Here is a 17,096-nt window from a genome sequence, read left to right on the forward strand (position 1 = left end):
TATACTCTTATCGAGCCGAATTCGAGCCTTAAAATTTTATCATTATTCGGCTCGATTCAGTTCGTTTGCACCCCTATTTGAGACCGTGGTTTTTTTTTAGGTGAAAAATTTGAAAGTGGTGTGATGGTAAGTTAAATAAAAAATGGTAGAAAATTTAATTACATTTGTAATATTTTTAGTTTTTTAAAATTAAGGAAACTTATGGAATTTTAAAAGAGGTTCAATATATAATTAATTAGGGTTCGTTTGGACAAATATTTTGAAAACATTTTAAGAGGATGTTTAGTTAAACTTATTAAAAATAGCTTATAAGCCCAAGCTATTTTATGAACTTATAAGATGTTAGAATTTTTTTTTTTTCCAAAAAGCCATTGTGGTCCGTTTATTAAAAAAAAGAAAATATAAGAGAGGAAACTAGGCCAAAACTTGTCGAGAAATCATTACAAATCAAGAAAATTTCGATCTAGTTCTAATGTAAGGAAAAAAAAGGACACCGTGTCATAAGATTTTAGGACTTATTTTAAAAATAAGTTGTTAAAGTTTTTGGATAAACTTATTTTAAACAACTTAAAGCTGTTGATATGTTTGTTATTATAAAATATTTTTAATGTCAAAATTACCAAAAGAGTATAATGCTATAAAGATAATGTAACGAGTTATACATATACAAAATAATTTTAGAATAAACATATATTAAAAATAAAAATATTTAAATATAGAAAAATCTATGTTAATTAGATTTTTTAAAATAATATTTAATATTTAATGGATCAAAAATATGATGAAGATATATGAAAATATTGAAAGAAATTTTGGAGAGATATAATATTAAAACAATATTTTTTTCAAAAAAGTAAGGTCACCCTTACTATTTTTAAAAAAAACTTATGAGCTGTCAAATATCTTATTTTGACAGCTTATAATCTGTTTCGAAAACTTTTTATCAAACAAATTTTAAGAGCTTAACCAAATATCCTTTAAGTGCTTTATAAATGAAAAAAATTTAAAGTATCTGTTTGGATAATATTTTTAAATTTTTTTTTGAAAAATATTTAAATTTATTTTCTAGAAATAGAGTTTTTAAAAAACGATTAACATATATTTTTTAATTTTTTTAAATAAAAAACGCAAGTTAATCGATAATTAAAAGATTTTTATAAAATAATCATCCAAAACATTTTTAATTATTTATAACTGTAAAATCGTTTTTGAAACCATCATCCAAAAATTTTCAACTTTAAAATAATTGTTTTTTTTTTAAAATAGTTATCCAAACATATTATTCTTAAAAACTTTTAAAACATTTTGTAAAAAACACTATTATAAAAATATTGTATACATAATTATTCGAAGAGAGCTGGCCTTATTTACTCTACGACTTTACATAATACTTAATAGTATTGATCTATAATCCACATTTTATTTCTTTTTGAAATACCAGTTTACATTTTCTTTTGAGTCGCCATTTTTTTTTAAATTTTGATATATTTAAATTAAAATATTAAAAAAAGACTTACCATTTGGTCTGTTAATGCATGCAACTTGGCAATATAGTTGCAAGCTGTGTGACTCAAATAAATGTATGGTGGTGGATATTAGTATGCGTGGCCTAAAAATAACTATATATGCCATTTTTAATATATATATATATATATATATATATATATATATATATATATATATATATATATGAGCTTTGCTATGCTGCTCACCTCCGGTGCCCACCTTCATGCCCACCTCCATGCCCACCTATGAGGTGTCAATCATCCAATGGATGAGATGAATCATATACAAATGGTTCATCCATCGATGAGTGTCACCTCATAGGTGTGCATCGCTGACGTGACATCCTCTACATCCAATATGTGAACGCCACATCAGCAGATGCACACATAAGTGCACATGATAGGTGCTCACAATATCAAAACTCTCTTTATATATATATACATATAATTTTTTTCCAGTCGTGTAACCTATTTATATAATAAAATTCACAAATAAAATTAATTTTGTAAGTGCAAATTGCTCAAAAATCCCTAATGCAAACATGTTTTGCTCTGCACAATTTTTGTTAATTTGTACCACATCTTGTATGATTTTGTACCACATCTTGTATTGTTTTGTACCACATTTTATAACTAGGGACCTCAAAGCAAAATATGTTTGCATTTGGGGATTTTTGAGCAAATTGCCCATTTTGTAAACCAATTATACCTATTTAATATCAGGTTTACATAAAGATTAGTATTATCATCGTCATCATTATTTATAATTAAAAGTTATATAAATTGTTTTAAAGTATATATGCGCCTTTGGAATAAAATAAATTAAGTATTTGGTTTGTGGTATTCGATGCAATCCGACGTGTGCATAAAAACTATTATTTACATCTGACTTCACCTTTTCAAAATCTCATATTCATCTTCAAAACACTAAATTAAATTAAATTATTGTTGTTGATGGATTAGTGGCTGCAATGACACAGACATCCTTAAATTAATCCCACAGGATTGATTAAATGTTAAATCTTGACCAATAAAGAATCAAAGATTAGTGGATATGGTGTAGTGTGTGTGTGTGGTGCGTGAATCCTGAGATATTTCGACAATTGGAGCCAACTTCTTCCACACACACATCCTTCTCTTTCTGTCCATGCCCACGACGAAGCCCACCTCAGATTCTTACTGTTACCATTTGGATATGCTATTCCATGGTTCACATATGTCCCACGGTATTTTTCCATCAAACGTCACGTTATCGCTTCAATTTTTCATTCACCACCTACCACTTGGGGCTATCACTTCAACTTGGTTCTACTGTTCACTCGATTGAAATGTTGGTTTTCTGTGTGTTTTGATTTTTTTTGTTATGCTTTATGGGTTCTGTTGATGGAGGGTATTGGGTTTGGGTTTTGGTTGTGGGTCAAGTGTTTTCTTTGGGGGGTTGACGTGATGCATTTTCTTGATTCGATGGATTGAATTTTGGGTTTTGTGAGTTTTTATGGACTTTTGGTTTTGGACTTGGATTGCTTGAATGATTCCTCCCGATATGAACCCTCTTGATTGCAACTGTTCATTTTGGTTGTTGCATTCAAACTGCTGTTTATGGCTTATTGGCTCTGTTCTGTTGTTTTGAAGCTTGATTAAGTTCTCGGCGTGTGTATTTTATTACTTGTTCACTTGTTGGAATTTGATGTAAGGGCTACAGATGTGACCATGGTTATTTTCATCTTCCTTGGGTTTGGAAGTTTAAAACGCTGCATGACGATTAATGATTCAAAAGGGTTGTATATGGTTTCTTTTACAGTAATTTCAGCGAATTGATAATCTCATTTGGTGAATCCCTTCATTAATTGTGCATTTGATTTCCCTTTTCCATGGTGAGACCAACATACTTTTGTGACTTATGCAGCATTCTTCTGGCCCAGGTTTGGAATATTTTTCCAGCAACCTGAGACTGACGGTGCTTGGATGATCGTGAATCCCATTCTTTCTCACCCCCTCTAACAGGAAAAAGTTTAGGTGTGGCCAAGTTGAGGTACCATGTTCTTTACATCTTCAGACCCAGCTGTTTCCCTATGCTATCTCTTGGAAGATTATAGTGGTAGCCCATCTTCTTCATTTATTATTGGGTTGACGATGATTTCATAATCGTTTTCTTCTGAATTTGAGTTATCTATGAACCTTAAGGTATGATTTCAGTTTGAAGGTTGAATATCCCGTGTTTATTCTCTTGATTGGTCTAATTTCCTTTCAATAGCTTATATGACTGGTATCCATCCTTGTTTATCTTAATTATTTCTGCTGTAACTTATTCGTAAAAGTTTATGTTACAGCACAAATCGATCTTATGGTTCAGTGGAAACATTTAAATGATATGGATGAAGTGGTCAGTGATGCCGTGGCTGAACCTGTTGGCACAACCCACATTCGAAATAAAGAAAGCGAGTTCTCATTGAATCCTGGCAGCTCAAGTGGACTTGAATCAAATGAAATGGCTATGCCTCGTGTAGATGATTATCCTGAGAACTTGAAAAATACATCACCAGAAATTTCATATGTGAAATATTTAGACAGAATCGGTTCTTCTAATCATGCCAGTGCCAGTCCTCATTGTATGGATGATGCAGGGGTGATGGTCGAGGAGTTGACACTGAAAAATTATGACGGAGAAAAGATGGCTATAGTTGGGACATCAAATAGTAGAGATAGAATGCAAACTAGGCGAAATCAATGGCAGAATTTGTATCAAGTGGCTGGCGGATCAGGGGTTAATAGCCGGCGTGGACAATCTGGGTGCAAAGAAAAAGATCTCGAAATGGCAATTGCGTGGGAAGACAGAGACAAAAATTTATTTTGTGAGCTTCTAGATCAAAAAGAACCTCAAAAGAACAGCAATTGCAAGACATTTGTGAATGATCTTATGAGCAATGATAACAAAGTTTCTTTGAGTGAAATGTACTCTTCTGGAACAGTAAGGACAAGAGTTTTATCGAAATCCGGTTTCTCAGACTACTTAAAAAGTACACTGAGAGGCAAAGGAGTGATACATAAAAGTCCAGTTTGCAAAAGATCGAGTGTCAAGTCTGGGGACCATGATCATCCCAAGACTGGCAATGCAAGATTAACAGATTCTGTTATACCATTTGGTTCAACTGCAACTGCTGCTTCACCTCTTCCACATGATTTTTCTGAACCGTGGAATTGTCCCAATTCTGATAGTGTCGCTGATGGAATCAGTTTAAGAGATTGGCTTGAAACAGGTAAAAGTAAGGTAGATAAGGTGGAGAGCTTGCACATATTTAAACAGGTACTGGATCTTGTTGATCTTGCTCATTCTCGTGGGTCTTTCCTTCAAGATTTGAGGCCTTCTTGCTTCAAGTTGGTAGAATTGAACCAGGTACTGTACGTAGGATCTTCTGCACACTTTGGGGTCAAAGAAAATGCCAATGATCAAGAGATCCACCTTTCAAAATACAGCCAAACCGAAAAGAGGTCAATACATCTGAGAAAACCTCCCTCTGATAGCCAGTCAGTAAAGAAGAGGAAATTAGATGAAAATCTGAACTTTGCTCGGAGGTGGCCGCAATTTCCATCTAGGTCTAGCTTTATAGCTGCACCCGAAAATATTGTCCTTACGGATAATGCTGCGCCTAAGGATCTTATCAATGATTTTGATAAGGAGCACATCCCTAAGACAGAAAGTAATAGCAAGAGTTTATTTTTTGGACTGAATGTTCCTACGTCATCACAGCAATTGCAGACTTCTGTGAGCTGTATGTTGGAACATAAGTGGTATTCCGGTCCTGAGCAGTTCAATGACAATGGCTGCGCAATTTCATCAAATATCTATTCCTTGGGGGTTCTTCTATTTGAGGTGCTCATGACTTGTATTCAATTGGTTTTCTTGATTGTCATAGATTCGAGTCATACTGAACTGATAGTAAATGTTGGATGTGACAGTCATATAACTGTCACGTAGCTGACATGAAATTTATGACTATTGGTGTAAGAAAAATGAGATTGTTTTAGTGGTTCAAAATGATCCTTCAGCAGTTCTAGTCATAATCTAGAGGAACTTACTATCTGGAAGTTTGTCGCTACCTTTTCGATCATGGCATCCATGTTTCCGTGCAAGTAACTTCTAAATGTTTCATCCCACTTGGAATCCATTCACTGCTACCATCTCTCTGGTTATTTTTTTTTTTTTGCTCTACCATCCTATCTGTTCACTTTTGTCATTCCAAAATTCAAATTCGAAGGTTTTGATGGACATTAAACTTAATTTTACCTCAACAGTTTATCGAATTTAATTTTGAAAGTGTGGTAAAATGAAGCCAGCTTTGATATATGGCAGATTGATCATGGCAAGAGTGAAATTTTTTATGAAAGGTTAGGATAACTTGTTGAAGCGGTTGACTGGTGCTTTTTATGAGTCAGATCAGCTTTCTTCATATTTGAACAAGCATCTACTTGGACCAAGTGCTTGATTTTTGCTTCAATTTATTTCTTTACAAATATGAATTAAAAAAAAATGTAAGGAAGCTTTATTTACGGTTAGAATTGATTTTTTATCTTCACTCACAAAAATTTATTGAAAGTGACAAATCTTTTAAGTCATATATCAATTAAACCACATCATTTAAGTGGTTGTGGTAAGTCTTGTTTCATTTTTTCTTCTTATAGTAATTATGTCATTTATTTCTTTAAGTTTTTATCTAATGTTGTGGAGTCCTTTCAGCTACAATGCTCATTTGATTCTGGAAGATCTCGCGCTGCTGCAATGCTGGATTTGCGCCATAGAATTCTCCCTCCTAGCTTCCTCTCTGAGAGTCCTAAGGAAGCCGGGTTTTGCCTTTGGCTGCTTCATCCTGAACCTTCTTTACGCCCAACGACCAGGTATTTTTTTTTCTCTCTAATTACGTTGCAAACCTTTATCCTCCCAATTTATTGTCCTTTACTCTTCTTGGCTGTTGGTGAAAGAACGGAACTATAGATTTTTAGAGTAAACTGGACTCTGAGGTATCTTGTGCTGAAATGAATTAGTTCACGTGATGTTTACATATCTTATAAATATAGATGATTTGGCAATATTAGTAGGAATCTGTTATTCCAAAGGAGAAAAATTAATTAGCTGGATCTGGTGTATATTACAAGGGATTTTTCCTATTTATTCCTATGGTTTTTTTGGTTTAAAACTTGAACTGATTAAACCATCTCTTTTTTAAATCAATATTAGCTGCATGATAGTTATATTGTGAGTCCTTTTATTCTTTCGTTGTAATTGGTAATGGAACGTGGAGTAAATGAAATTCTATAAAATTCCATTTCAAATTCATAATTGGTGCAGCTATTCAAGAAATGGGCCTGTAGTTTGTATACCTGGAAAATCAATTGTGCATATTTATGTTCTTGAAAGATCACTTCGAGTGATTTTTTCATCCTTGTCTTTATATCACTTTGTTTCTGAGTCATATTTCAGCTACTAATGTCAATAATTATTTCTACATGGTAGGGAAATTCTGCAATCTGAATTTATCAATGGTATTCAAGAATCATCTGGGGATGAGTTTTTGTCATCTATTGATGAAGAAGAAGGAAAATCTGAAATGTTGTTGTCTTTTCTTTCGTCATTAAATGATGTAAAGCAAAAGGATGAATCCAATCTAGTGGAACAAATCCAGCAGATAGAAGCTGACATTGAAGAGGTTGAGAAAAGGCGGCCAAAAAAATCGCAGGTCATATCTCCCTCACCTGGGGAATCATTGTCTGCATGTGATAAAGAAACAAGGTTAACAAATAATATCAAGCCACTCGAAAGCGCTTATTTTTCTATGAGGCCCAGTGTTCAGCTTTTGAATAGTGATGTTACCACTCAAAGATACGGAGAACTATTGGGGAAGAATGAAGATAAGTGTAATACAGTGGATAATTTAGGTGGTTTCTTTGATGGTTTGTGCAAATATGCTCGTTACAGTAATTTCAAAGTTCAAGGGATTTTGCGGATTGGAGATTATAATAATTCTCCAAATGTGATATGTTCATTGAGTTTTGACCGAGATGAGGACTATTTAGCTACGGGTGGGGTGTCAAAAAAGATAAAAATTTTTGGATTTCAAGCTCTATTCGATGAATCTGTGGACATTCATTATCCGATTATTGAGATGGCAAACAAATCAAAGCTCAGTTGCATTTGCTGGAATAGCTACATAAGCAACTATCTTGCTTCGACTGATTATGATGGCACTGTCAAGGTGCGTATCATCACTCATTTTTGCACTCGTAGTTGATAAATATATTTACTTCTATAAGAGGGTGGTTTGGGCGCTTTGTGGTCTAAAAATTTCCATTTTTTAATTTTTGTTTTTTTGTAAGGAATTGTATCCAGCTTCTTTATGGCGTACAAATTTTCTGCACTTATTTTGCCTTAGTGTGCTGACTCATTTTCAAAGCATTAAGAGATTTTGTGAATGAAAGAACTGTAAACTGGTTGAAATCTAATGATATCCTGGTATCCTTGAATCATGCTTATGCCACCAAAAATCTCAACTGCTGTCTAGACAGCAGCTTTACTGTCAAGGATTATGCATTCTGAGTCTAGAAATTTGAAAATCTTTTGAAGCCTTATAACGAATATAGCTTGGAGAGCTAGCGAAAGAATAAAGACAAGGGCATCAAATTAATAGTTTTCAAACGGTTTTGAAAAGTTTATGACATTTGTGGTTATTAATGTTACCATGTGTCCTTGTATATGTCTGCCTATTCTTATGATTGTATGTACTAACTTTTTATCTGTCTCCATTCCATGCCCCCCTTACTGAAAATGCTGATACAATTTATTGTTCTGTTTTTGTGCTGTTCTTGACATTATTTTCAAAATGTTTTTTTAGTTATGGGATGCGACAACTGGTCAAAGTTTTTCTCATTTCAGCGAACATACTGAACGAGCGTGGTCTGTTGATTTCTCTCGTGTGGATCCTCTAAAACTAGCCAGTGGTAGTGATGATCGTTTTGTAAAACTTTGGAGCATCAACGAGGTTTGCTTTGTCTTTTCTGTATCTATAGATGCACGTTATGCTTAACGACTTGATGAAAACTGTTAATTTTTCGGGGCTTCAAGGTTTTCTCTTCTTTTTGATGCGAGCCTAATCTTAGAAGTATATTGAACTCACAATCATACCCTTTGGTTGTTACAAGGTTTGATGTTGCAAACAAAAATTAAGTTCCTGTGACTTGTAGTTTGACAACCATGTCTGGTAGGAAAATGTGATGTTATTCCTCTGCATACTAAATAAGCAGTGGGAAACCAGTCTGCAGCTTTACCAAAAAAATTTGGGAACAGTTGATGAATTTCCTTCTTCAAGTTGTTACGAATTTTTTGTGGTCCATGGAACTTAAGACTTAGCTGAATCTGAATAAGAAATATTTAGTCTGAAAAACACCTTATTAAGTAGTATTTTTTCTATCTAGAAATAGTTTTGCATTTGGACACAGTGAAATTTGGCGTTCTCATCTTCTAAAAAGAAGTTGAAGTATAAAGGTCTTAAAACCACGGCTGTATTTGGTTTTTGTTCCCAACGTTTGAAGGTTTGTTTTGAGTTTTGCTTTTGGAATGAGATAGAAGTCAACTTAAAGTTTTACAATATATTACCCTTTTGTGAGAGCATAATATAATAAGAGTATTTCTTGGGAGAGTAGATAGTTGATTTAGAAGGAAAAGAGTATATTGTAGTACTGTTTTTATTTAGATGGAAAATTGAAGTTTAATGGTATAAATTGAACAAATTAAAAATTAAAGTAAACTAATATAAAATGTTTTTACTTCTTTCAATTGTCACATCTTTTACCTTACCCATTCTTTTTTATGCGATGCAGAAAAATAGTTTAACCACAATCAAGAACCATGCAAATGTGTGCTGTGTGCAATTCTCATCTGACTCCGCTCACTTGTTGGCATTTAGCTCCGCCGACTACAAGACATTTTGCTATGATGTTCGCAACGTTTCAACTCCTTGGTGCATATTGGCTGGCCATGAGAAAGCTGTTAGTTATACAAAATTCTTGGATGCCACAACTCTTGTTACTGCATCTACTGACAACACGCTTAAGATTTGGAATCTGAATAAAACGAGTTCTAATTCTATATCAAGAAACGCTTGTGTATCGACCCTTAGAGGGCACACTAATGAGAAGGTTGGTTAGTTTTATTCGTTTCTGATTTACTTTCACGAAATTTGTGGCCTAACATAGATTTTGCTTTATTGTTTGGTCATTTTCCGGCCATGCTCAACGTTATACCCTTTCTCCTGCAGAACTTTGTTGGTTTATCTGTTGCTGATGGTTATATAGCTTGCGGTTCAGAGACCAATGAGGTGGTCTTCACTTCTATTTAACGTATTTAATATTATTGATGTAAAAACCAACTTTATATGATTGAGTGCCTTTGCCTAAACCAACAAGGATAGCTGATAGAAAGGATGCTACTCTAATTATTTCAGCCATGCGGCATGCTAAGCATCACTTTTCAATCATTTTATCATATAAACAGTCGGGCATAATAGTATGAGCTCTTTTTGCTCCCCAAAAAATCGCATTGATAACTGCATCAGCTTGCAAATTAAAGAAACTGAGTGTGAGCTTGAATTTTATAGCAACTGTAAGCCAAGTGGTTGTCAGTGCACCAAAGGTTTTAGTTGGTGAATTTCAATGCTTAAGTATGACTTTACGTGCTAGTTCAGTTGTTGTTTCGGAAAAAAATTTGATAAAGAGATTCTAGTTCTTGAAACTCAATGTGATTTCCTTGGGTGTACTGTAAAATAGATCAGGGATAGAAAGGGGAAATATTTGCCAAGAAGTTGAATTCTTTACCATTAGCCATGATTCTTGATTTGTCAGAAGCCTGTAGATCTTTAACATTCTCCTTCTGTTATTATTTGTCTCCAGGTTTTTGCATATTACAGATCTCTTCCTATGCCGATTACTTCCCATAAATTCGGCTCCATCGATCAAATTACGGGCAAGGAAACCGAAGAGAGCAATGGACAGTTCATTTCAAGTGTTGGTTGGAGGCGAAAATCGAATACGGTTGTTGCTGCTAATTCATCTGGATGCATCAAACTTCTGCAATTGGTTTAGAAAATCAAAATCATCTCCATGGGACGACATTCTTGACCATTCATTGTCTATAAAATGTAAGAACTTCCTGAATCGTGGTTATCTGCTTTATACACACTTAATGTTCTTGATTTATACGTGAAAGTTGAATGGAAAAAATTGGAATGATGGCATATCGTTTGTTCCGAACTAGCAACTACAGTATAATTTACATGTATTATAGTCCCGTAACATAATATTTTTTGAATAATAATTATAGTTCCAGAAACATTTTGCTTTAATTTTTTTTTAAGCTGACTTTTAAAAATACTTATTTGAAAAAAAATTGTTATAATTTTGTGTTGGTTAATTAGACCATGAAGTCTTTTTTTAAAAAATAAAATTTGAGTTATTTAGAAAATCAATTGAAAACTATAAGTTTGAGCTTCTAGAAAGAACTTAGAGGTAGTGTTTGAGTTTTATGGGTAATTCAAATAAGAGATATGCCTCATAAAATTAATCATGTGATCATCTCACACGAGTTTTTCCTTTTTTTTACTCCTTCAAATAGGTGATGATGTTAAAAGACAATCGATTGATAATTTTGGTGAGGATTAAAGAATTTAAAGTAGAACGCGATTAGGTTAAATTATAATAAATTAGAGCGACTGCAAGGCGTTTTTACATGCATTATTATCTAATATACCAATTATTTAATTTAATGTAGGTTAAATTAATGAAATGATAATTGTGATTACCTGAACTAATTAAAATGAAATACACTACACTAAAATATATTTTGTGAGTTGTGACTAAAGTAATTGAACGCACCTATTGAAAATCAAATCTAGATGTACAATTAGGAATGATTATGGTGCGGTTATGCTGTTTTTTTTTTTAACTAAAAAAAAGCAAGTTAAAACTGAATAATTTAGTATTTTACAATAATCGCAGTTTTACATGTAGAATTAATTTTACGATTTTGAGCGATTTCAAGCAGCTGGCCTAGGGATGACAACGGAATGGGTTCGGGGCGGGTTTTGTCAAACCCAGGACCCGCTCCATCGGGAAAAAAGCGGACCCGTACTCGGACCCTCCCCGCCTCTTTTTTGAACCCGCCCGCCCTGCTTCGCATTAAAACCCGGCAAATCAACCCGGGTTTGACCCGCCAACCCGCTTTCCTTTAATTTTAAATTTTTTAATTGAATTATTATTTATTATATATATATAAAAGCATATATATTAAATGAAATATATATAATATATGTAAGTACATATTTAGATATATATTATATAATAAATATATACAATATATATTTAATATAATATATTATATACGTACATAATATATATATGTACACACAGTATACATATAATATATATATATATATAGATATATACGGGACGGGTCCGAGGCAGGTACACCTTAACCCGGAACCTGTCTCAAACCCGCCCCGCACCGTTTGACTGGGTTTTAACCCGCCCCAGATGGTACGGGTTTCACACGGGGCTGGGTTTAAACCCGACACATTGCCATTCCTTCGGTTTGCGATTTTTTTAATGAAAAATATTAGAACACATATTTTTATTGATTCGAAAATAATAATAATAATAATAATAATAATAATAATAATAATAATAATAATAATAATAATAATAATAATAATAATATAGTGTTTTTTAAATATAAAATAACTCAAATAATAAAAAAAACTATATAAAACAATAATCAAATTCAAAACTAAGTTAATAATTGAACATAACAAGACACTCACAACAAATGATATTTACACTATTTTGTCATTTTTATTTTACTTTCTTTTTTTGAGATATTTTTATTTTACTTTCAAACTTCAAACAAATACTTGTAAACAAATAAATAATCTAATACATAAAAAATTAATTTTGAAGAATATTTAACAAGAAGATGAGTTTTCTTTCTAGGAAGAATAATTTTCAAGAGAATGGAGACATATTGAATGAAAATTTCTTTAATTGACTACGTTATTTACAAAATATTATAAGCTTAGGCCAACAACTATGGCAACCGGTTTAGACAGTGCAGTTTGGTGCAGTTCTTGACAAAAAAAATGACCGAACCATGTATGCGGTGCTGTTTACTCACAACAAAATTATATTTACACTATGTTGTCATTTTTATTTTACTTTATTTTTTTGAGATATTTTTATTTTACTTTCAAACTTCAAACAAATACTTGTAAACAAATAAATAATCTAACAAATAAAAAATTAATTTTGAAGAATATTTAACAAGAAGATGAGTTTTCTTTGTAGGAAGAATAATTTTCAAGAGATTGGAGACATATTGAATGAAGATTTCTTTAATTGACTACATTATTTACAAATTATTATAAGCTTAGTCCAAACAACCCGTTTAGACGGTGCGGTTTGGTGCGGTTCTTGACACGCTAGCCAGATAAATCACACTAGGCAAGATCTGTGTGACAGATTAGTTCAAGAAGGTGTTGGTAGGGGGAATTGAACTTTTGACCTCTGGCAAAGAGTTCACCTACTCCACCAATTTAGACACCCCTTGAGATCCTATGATTTTTATGGTTTAAGCTCACTTTTGTGGCATATATTGTGCTTAGTATTATATTCTAAAATTTACTTCTTAGTTTATTTTTGTCCTTTTGGAGCTGGAAATGTGTTATGAGTTCGAATTCTAATGATCTTTTTTAATTTTAATTTTAATTTTTTTTGGGTGAAGGTTTTTGGGTAAAATTTGTTTTTATGTTTTGTAATTTAATTTTGACAAAAATCTTATGAGCCATCTCACAGGTCAATTTTGTGAGTCGGATATTCTATTTGGGTCATTCAAGAAAAAAATATTAATTTTTATGTCAAAAATATTACTTTTTATTATAAATATGGGTAGAATTGACTCGTCTCACATATAAATATCCGTGAAACCATCTCACAAAAGATCTAATTCTTTTGGGCAGTACCAATAAAATTGGAAAGCAATTAGTAAAGAATTGACGATGAGGGAGGAAAAAGTATTTAAAGGATATGTTTGAAATTTAACATGGTGTTTGACCCATAAATTAATTTGTGTCATTAATTTATCATTTAATCAATTAAGAACTTTAATGATAGACATCGATAAATTGAAGCCCAATAAAGCTATATGAACTACAAAGATTTGGTCAACAACTTCCAAGACCCATAATGCAAGTAGTGGGATGGTGCAGTTGGGCAATCGGGGAACCGGTTCGACTCTTGAGAAACCAAGCAGAGAAAGAGGAGAAGACCAAGTCAGAATAGTTAAAAGTAGTGAGATGGTGGAGTTGTGAACTCAGGAAACTGGCGCGACTCTAGATGAACCAAACAGAAAGAGTGAGAGGAAGACCAAGTCAAAACAATTAAAAGTTAGTGGCCCGTTAGTGGGGCTGTTAGTGCTGCAATTAGTGGGCTAATGGAGGTGAGCAGTTGAGGAACTGACTCGGGAATCAGTATATAAAAAGGGCTTCCATGCATAAATCAAAGGATCATCAACAATCATTCAATCCAAATCAAGCTCCAAAAGCTCTCTGATTTTTACAGCAAATTTTCTGCATAATTTTTCAATCTTTCATTTTTATTTTTCATGTTTTTAGAATTTAGATATATATTTTCAGCATGTATTTTCTTAGTTCCTCTACGTTTCCAGTAGTATTTTTTTGTGTTTTTTTACGACAAACATTTGTCATTTTCAAGTTTTAGTAGCAAAGTTAAGGTTTTCGATTGCTATTAAGAATTGTCCTTTGTTATTTCTTATGTTCTTTAGCGTTAAATCGGAGAAACCGAGACCGACGATGGAATCGGGACTCGTAATCGTTTTTAGTAGAATTTAGATCTTTCTTTTTCTTTTCTTTTTTGACTTTTGGTACGATTTGTGCTTGGCACGCCCGCACACAAACAAAAATCCGAGCCAAAAAAATGGCACACCCGGTGGGACACGAAGGATGTTAACGAGCATATTTTTCCAGAAAGTTTGTGAAAATTTTTGAAGAAAATGCAGTCAAGGGATAGTTGGATATATGAAGTAGATACATATTCTAATGTTTTAAATTCTGATTATTATGTTCCAGGTTCTTGGGAACATGGAGAGTATGGTGCTCATAATTTTTCAGGTTCATATGGTTATGCTCCAAAAAATGAAATATGGGTTCCTCGGTCTTCTTTTATTGAGGAAATCGAGGAACATGGTTGTAAGACCCGGGATTATTTTATTTAATCCAGGATTATTTAATATAATCCGAGATAATTTAATTTTAATCCTAGTATATTTAATTTGGGAATATTTAGAGTTTTGATTTAAATTCTAATATTCTTAAATTATTTAGGATTGAAATTGAATTAAAAAGAGGGCTGAGGACTGAATTGCAATTTACGAAGTTTGAGGGATTAAATTGCAATTTGTATTGAAGTTATCCGATTTAATATATATATTATCAGCTTGAAACGTGTATTGTAGATAGAGAATTCAGAATTTAGAAACAGAGGAGTCGGGTTCTTCAATTTTCTTTGAATTCATGATCTTCAAATCTTTATAACTTTTGCTCCGGATATCTGATTTCGATTCCGTAAATTGTTCTGGAATCCTTACAACGAGGGATTCGATCTCGTGTAATTTTTGTGTTGTTTTATATGGATTTCAAAATCAGTTATCGAGCAGATATCAGATTTCATGCTTTTGTCATGTTCTTAGCATTCTATCGATTGTTTATGCTATATCGGATCGAAGTTGGATAGTTGAATATATTGGTTATGACTTCTAGCATGTATATTGAAAATTATAGCAGCTGATATGAGGTTTGGGGTGATGAATTCAGCTGATATTTAATGACCGAATGATTTGAATGATTAGAAATACTATCGATATTTTGTCGGTTATCGATTTTTAATCGCTACGCCGTCGAATCGTGTTTTGAAGCTGTTTTGATAGCCTATGTTTGAGCTGAAGTCTTTATCTAGTTGTTATGAATGTTATAGCATTTTTATTCTTCAGTTTCAGTTAAGTTGGAAGGCTAACGATACAAGACACCGAGTTGAATCGAATAAGAAGAAGTTGAGGTTTGAAATGAGATTGATTGACGATATATTGATGGTTTTGATTCGTTTCTGATATAATAAGCTTGAATGAAGTTTGATATGAGTATTTTGATTGTTATATTTCAGATTGAAGAATTCAGAACCGAGATATTGAAGGTATAATGATGACATCGCAAATTAGGGACTTTGAAACTCAAGAACGACTATTCTTGAGTTGGCCCGCAAAAACCACATACTTGATATGTTTTGATTTATGTTTGATGTTGTCGATCCATCTCAGGTAGTGGATCTTTGAGTTTGAGTCGATATGATAGTATATTGAATTGATTTTATGCCAAGGTTGCGGTTAACCTTATTTTCTAGCCGGGATGGCTACGATAGATGGATATCCATGTCAAGATCGGTTACGAATCTTGATGGCAATGACGTTTTATGAATCAATTCTTAATCGATATATGCGTTATTTACTCTATTGTTGAGTCGAATATGAATAGAGTTGATATGATTTTGTTAACGCTTTATATATATGTCGATTATACTGAGAATGATTTCTCACCGGAGTTTATCCGACTATTGTCTTGTTTTGTATGTGTGCATGACAACAGATGAGGCAGAAGCTGGTCATCGACGTCATTGACAGCTGGAAGAGAGAGTCTAGCAAGTGAGGACTCGGGTTGTAGATGAAGTCTTGATATCTAGAAGTATCAAACCTTAGAACTTGTTGGTTTTGGAATGCATGTATGAAACTTGAGATAGTTTATATCATTTATCGTTATTTAGTGATTTGTTTGATGTAACAAATGCATGTATAGATGCTTGAGAAGTTTTTTATGTTTATATGCTTGATTTGGAACTAATAAATCATGTTTTGAGTTGATCTTGCATGAATTATGGGATTGATATTCAGCTTTGATAGCAAAACAGTCATGCAGATTTTTTGGGCAGAGAGGCCGCTCGATCGGCAAGATTTGACCGATCGAGCGAGGCCTTAAAATTCAAAACAGAGAAAGGTAGTTTTTGAGCCCGCTCGATCGGTAGGATTTGACCGATCGAGCGAGACCAATATATGCTCAGACCCGAGAAGAAAGATTTTCTTCTCGCTAGATCGGTAGGATTTAACCGATCGAGCGAGGTGCAAGTTTTAAAAATAAAAATTTTTTTATTTGGTTTGAGTAATTATTTTAATACTTGATTAATTGTGTTATTAATCATTAATTACCCTAAGATGAGATTAGCAACCCGATGTCCCGACAACAGGTGGTATCAGAGAGATAAGTTTCTCGTACTGAGAATAGATGAGCGGGGTAGATCGAGTCATTTATTCTGATTTATTTATTGCTTTCATACTTGTATGGTATATGATTCATTGATTACAGATGTTAAATTGTCACATGATGCTGTGATAATTTGCGAAGAATATGCCATACAATGTTTTGAATTACATGC

General features: G+C 33.0%; 1 protein-coding gene across 9 annotated transcripts; it reads left to right on the plus strand.

Moving 5' to 3' along the window:
* The first annotated feature begins 2,479 nt into the window (after window positions 1-2,479).
* Window positions 2,480-10,786, plus strand: LOC140859963 (protein SPA1-RELATED 2). 9 transcript variants are annotated; one of them, XM_073262638.1, is made up of 9 exons: window positions 2,480-2,731; window positions 3,412-3,537; window positions 3,836-5,376; window positions 6,241-6,398; window positions 7,015-7,753; window positions 8,390-8,536; window positions 9,375-9,692; window positions 9,812-9,871; window positions 10,443-10,786. In XM_073262638.1, the coding sequence occupies exons 3-9, from the start codon at window positions 3,850-3,852 to the stop codon at window positions 10,632-10,634; spliced, it is 3,141 nt and encodes a 1,046-aa protein (XP_073118739.1). In that variant the 5' UTR covers window positions 2,480-2,731; window positions 3,412-3,537; window positions 3,836-3,849; the 3' UTR covers window positions 10,635-10,786. The 9 variants fall into 9 exon arrangements, with proteins under 9 accessions (XP_073118739.1, XP_073118740.1, XP_073118733.1 ...); XM_073262639.1 differs by having other exon boundaries at window positions 3,428-3,537; XM_073262632.1 differs by having other exon boundaries at window positions 2,481-2,835; window positions 3,412-3,689.
* The last annotated feature ends 6,310 nt before the right edge of the window (window positions 10,787-17,096 follow it).

This window comes from Henckelia pumila, chromosome 4 (assembly GCF_033568475.1).
Source record: "Henckelia pumila isolate YLH828 chromosome 4, ASM3356847v2, whole genome shotgun sequence".
Taxonomy (NCBI): Eukaryota; Viridiplantae; Streptophyta; class Magnoliopsida; order Lamiales; family Gesneriaceae; genus Henckelia; species Henckelia pumila.

Excerpts from the sequence above, each read along its gene's own strand:
- LOC140859963 (XM_073262638.1), top strand. The coding sequence starts at position 3,850 with ATGGTTCAGTGGAAACATTTAAATGATATGGATGAAGTGGTCAGTGAT. Across the intron at positions 8,537-9,374 it reads AACTTTGGAGCATCAACGAG|AAAAATAGTTTAACCACAAT; the intron begins GTTTGCTTTGTC and ends TATGCGATGCAG. Across the intron at positions 9,693-9,811 it reads GAGGGCACACTAATGAGAAG|AACTTTGTTGGTTTATCTGT; the intron begins GTTGGTTAGTTT and ends TTTCTCCTGCAG.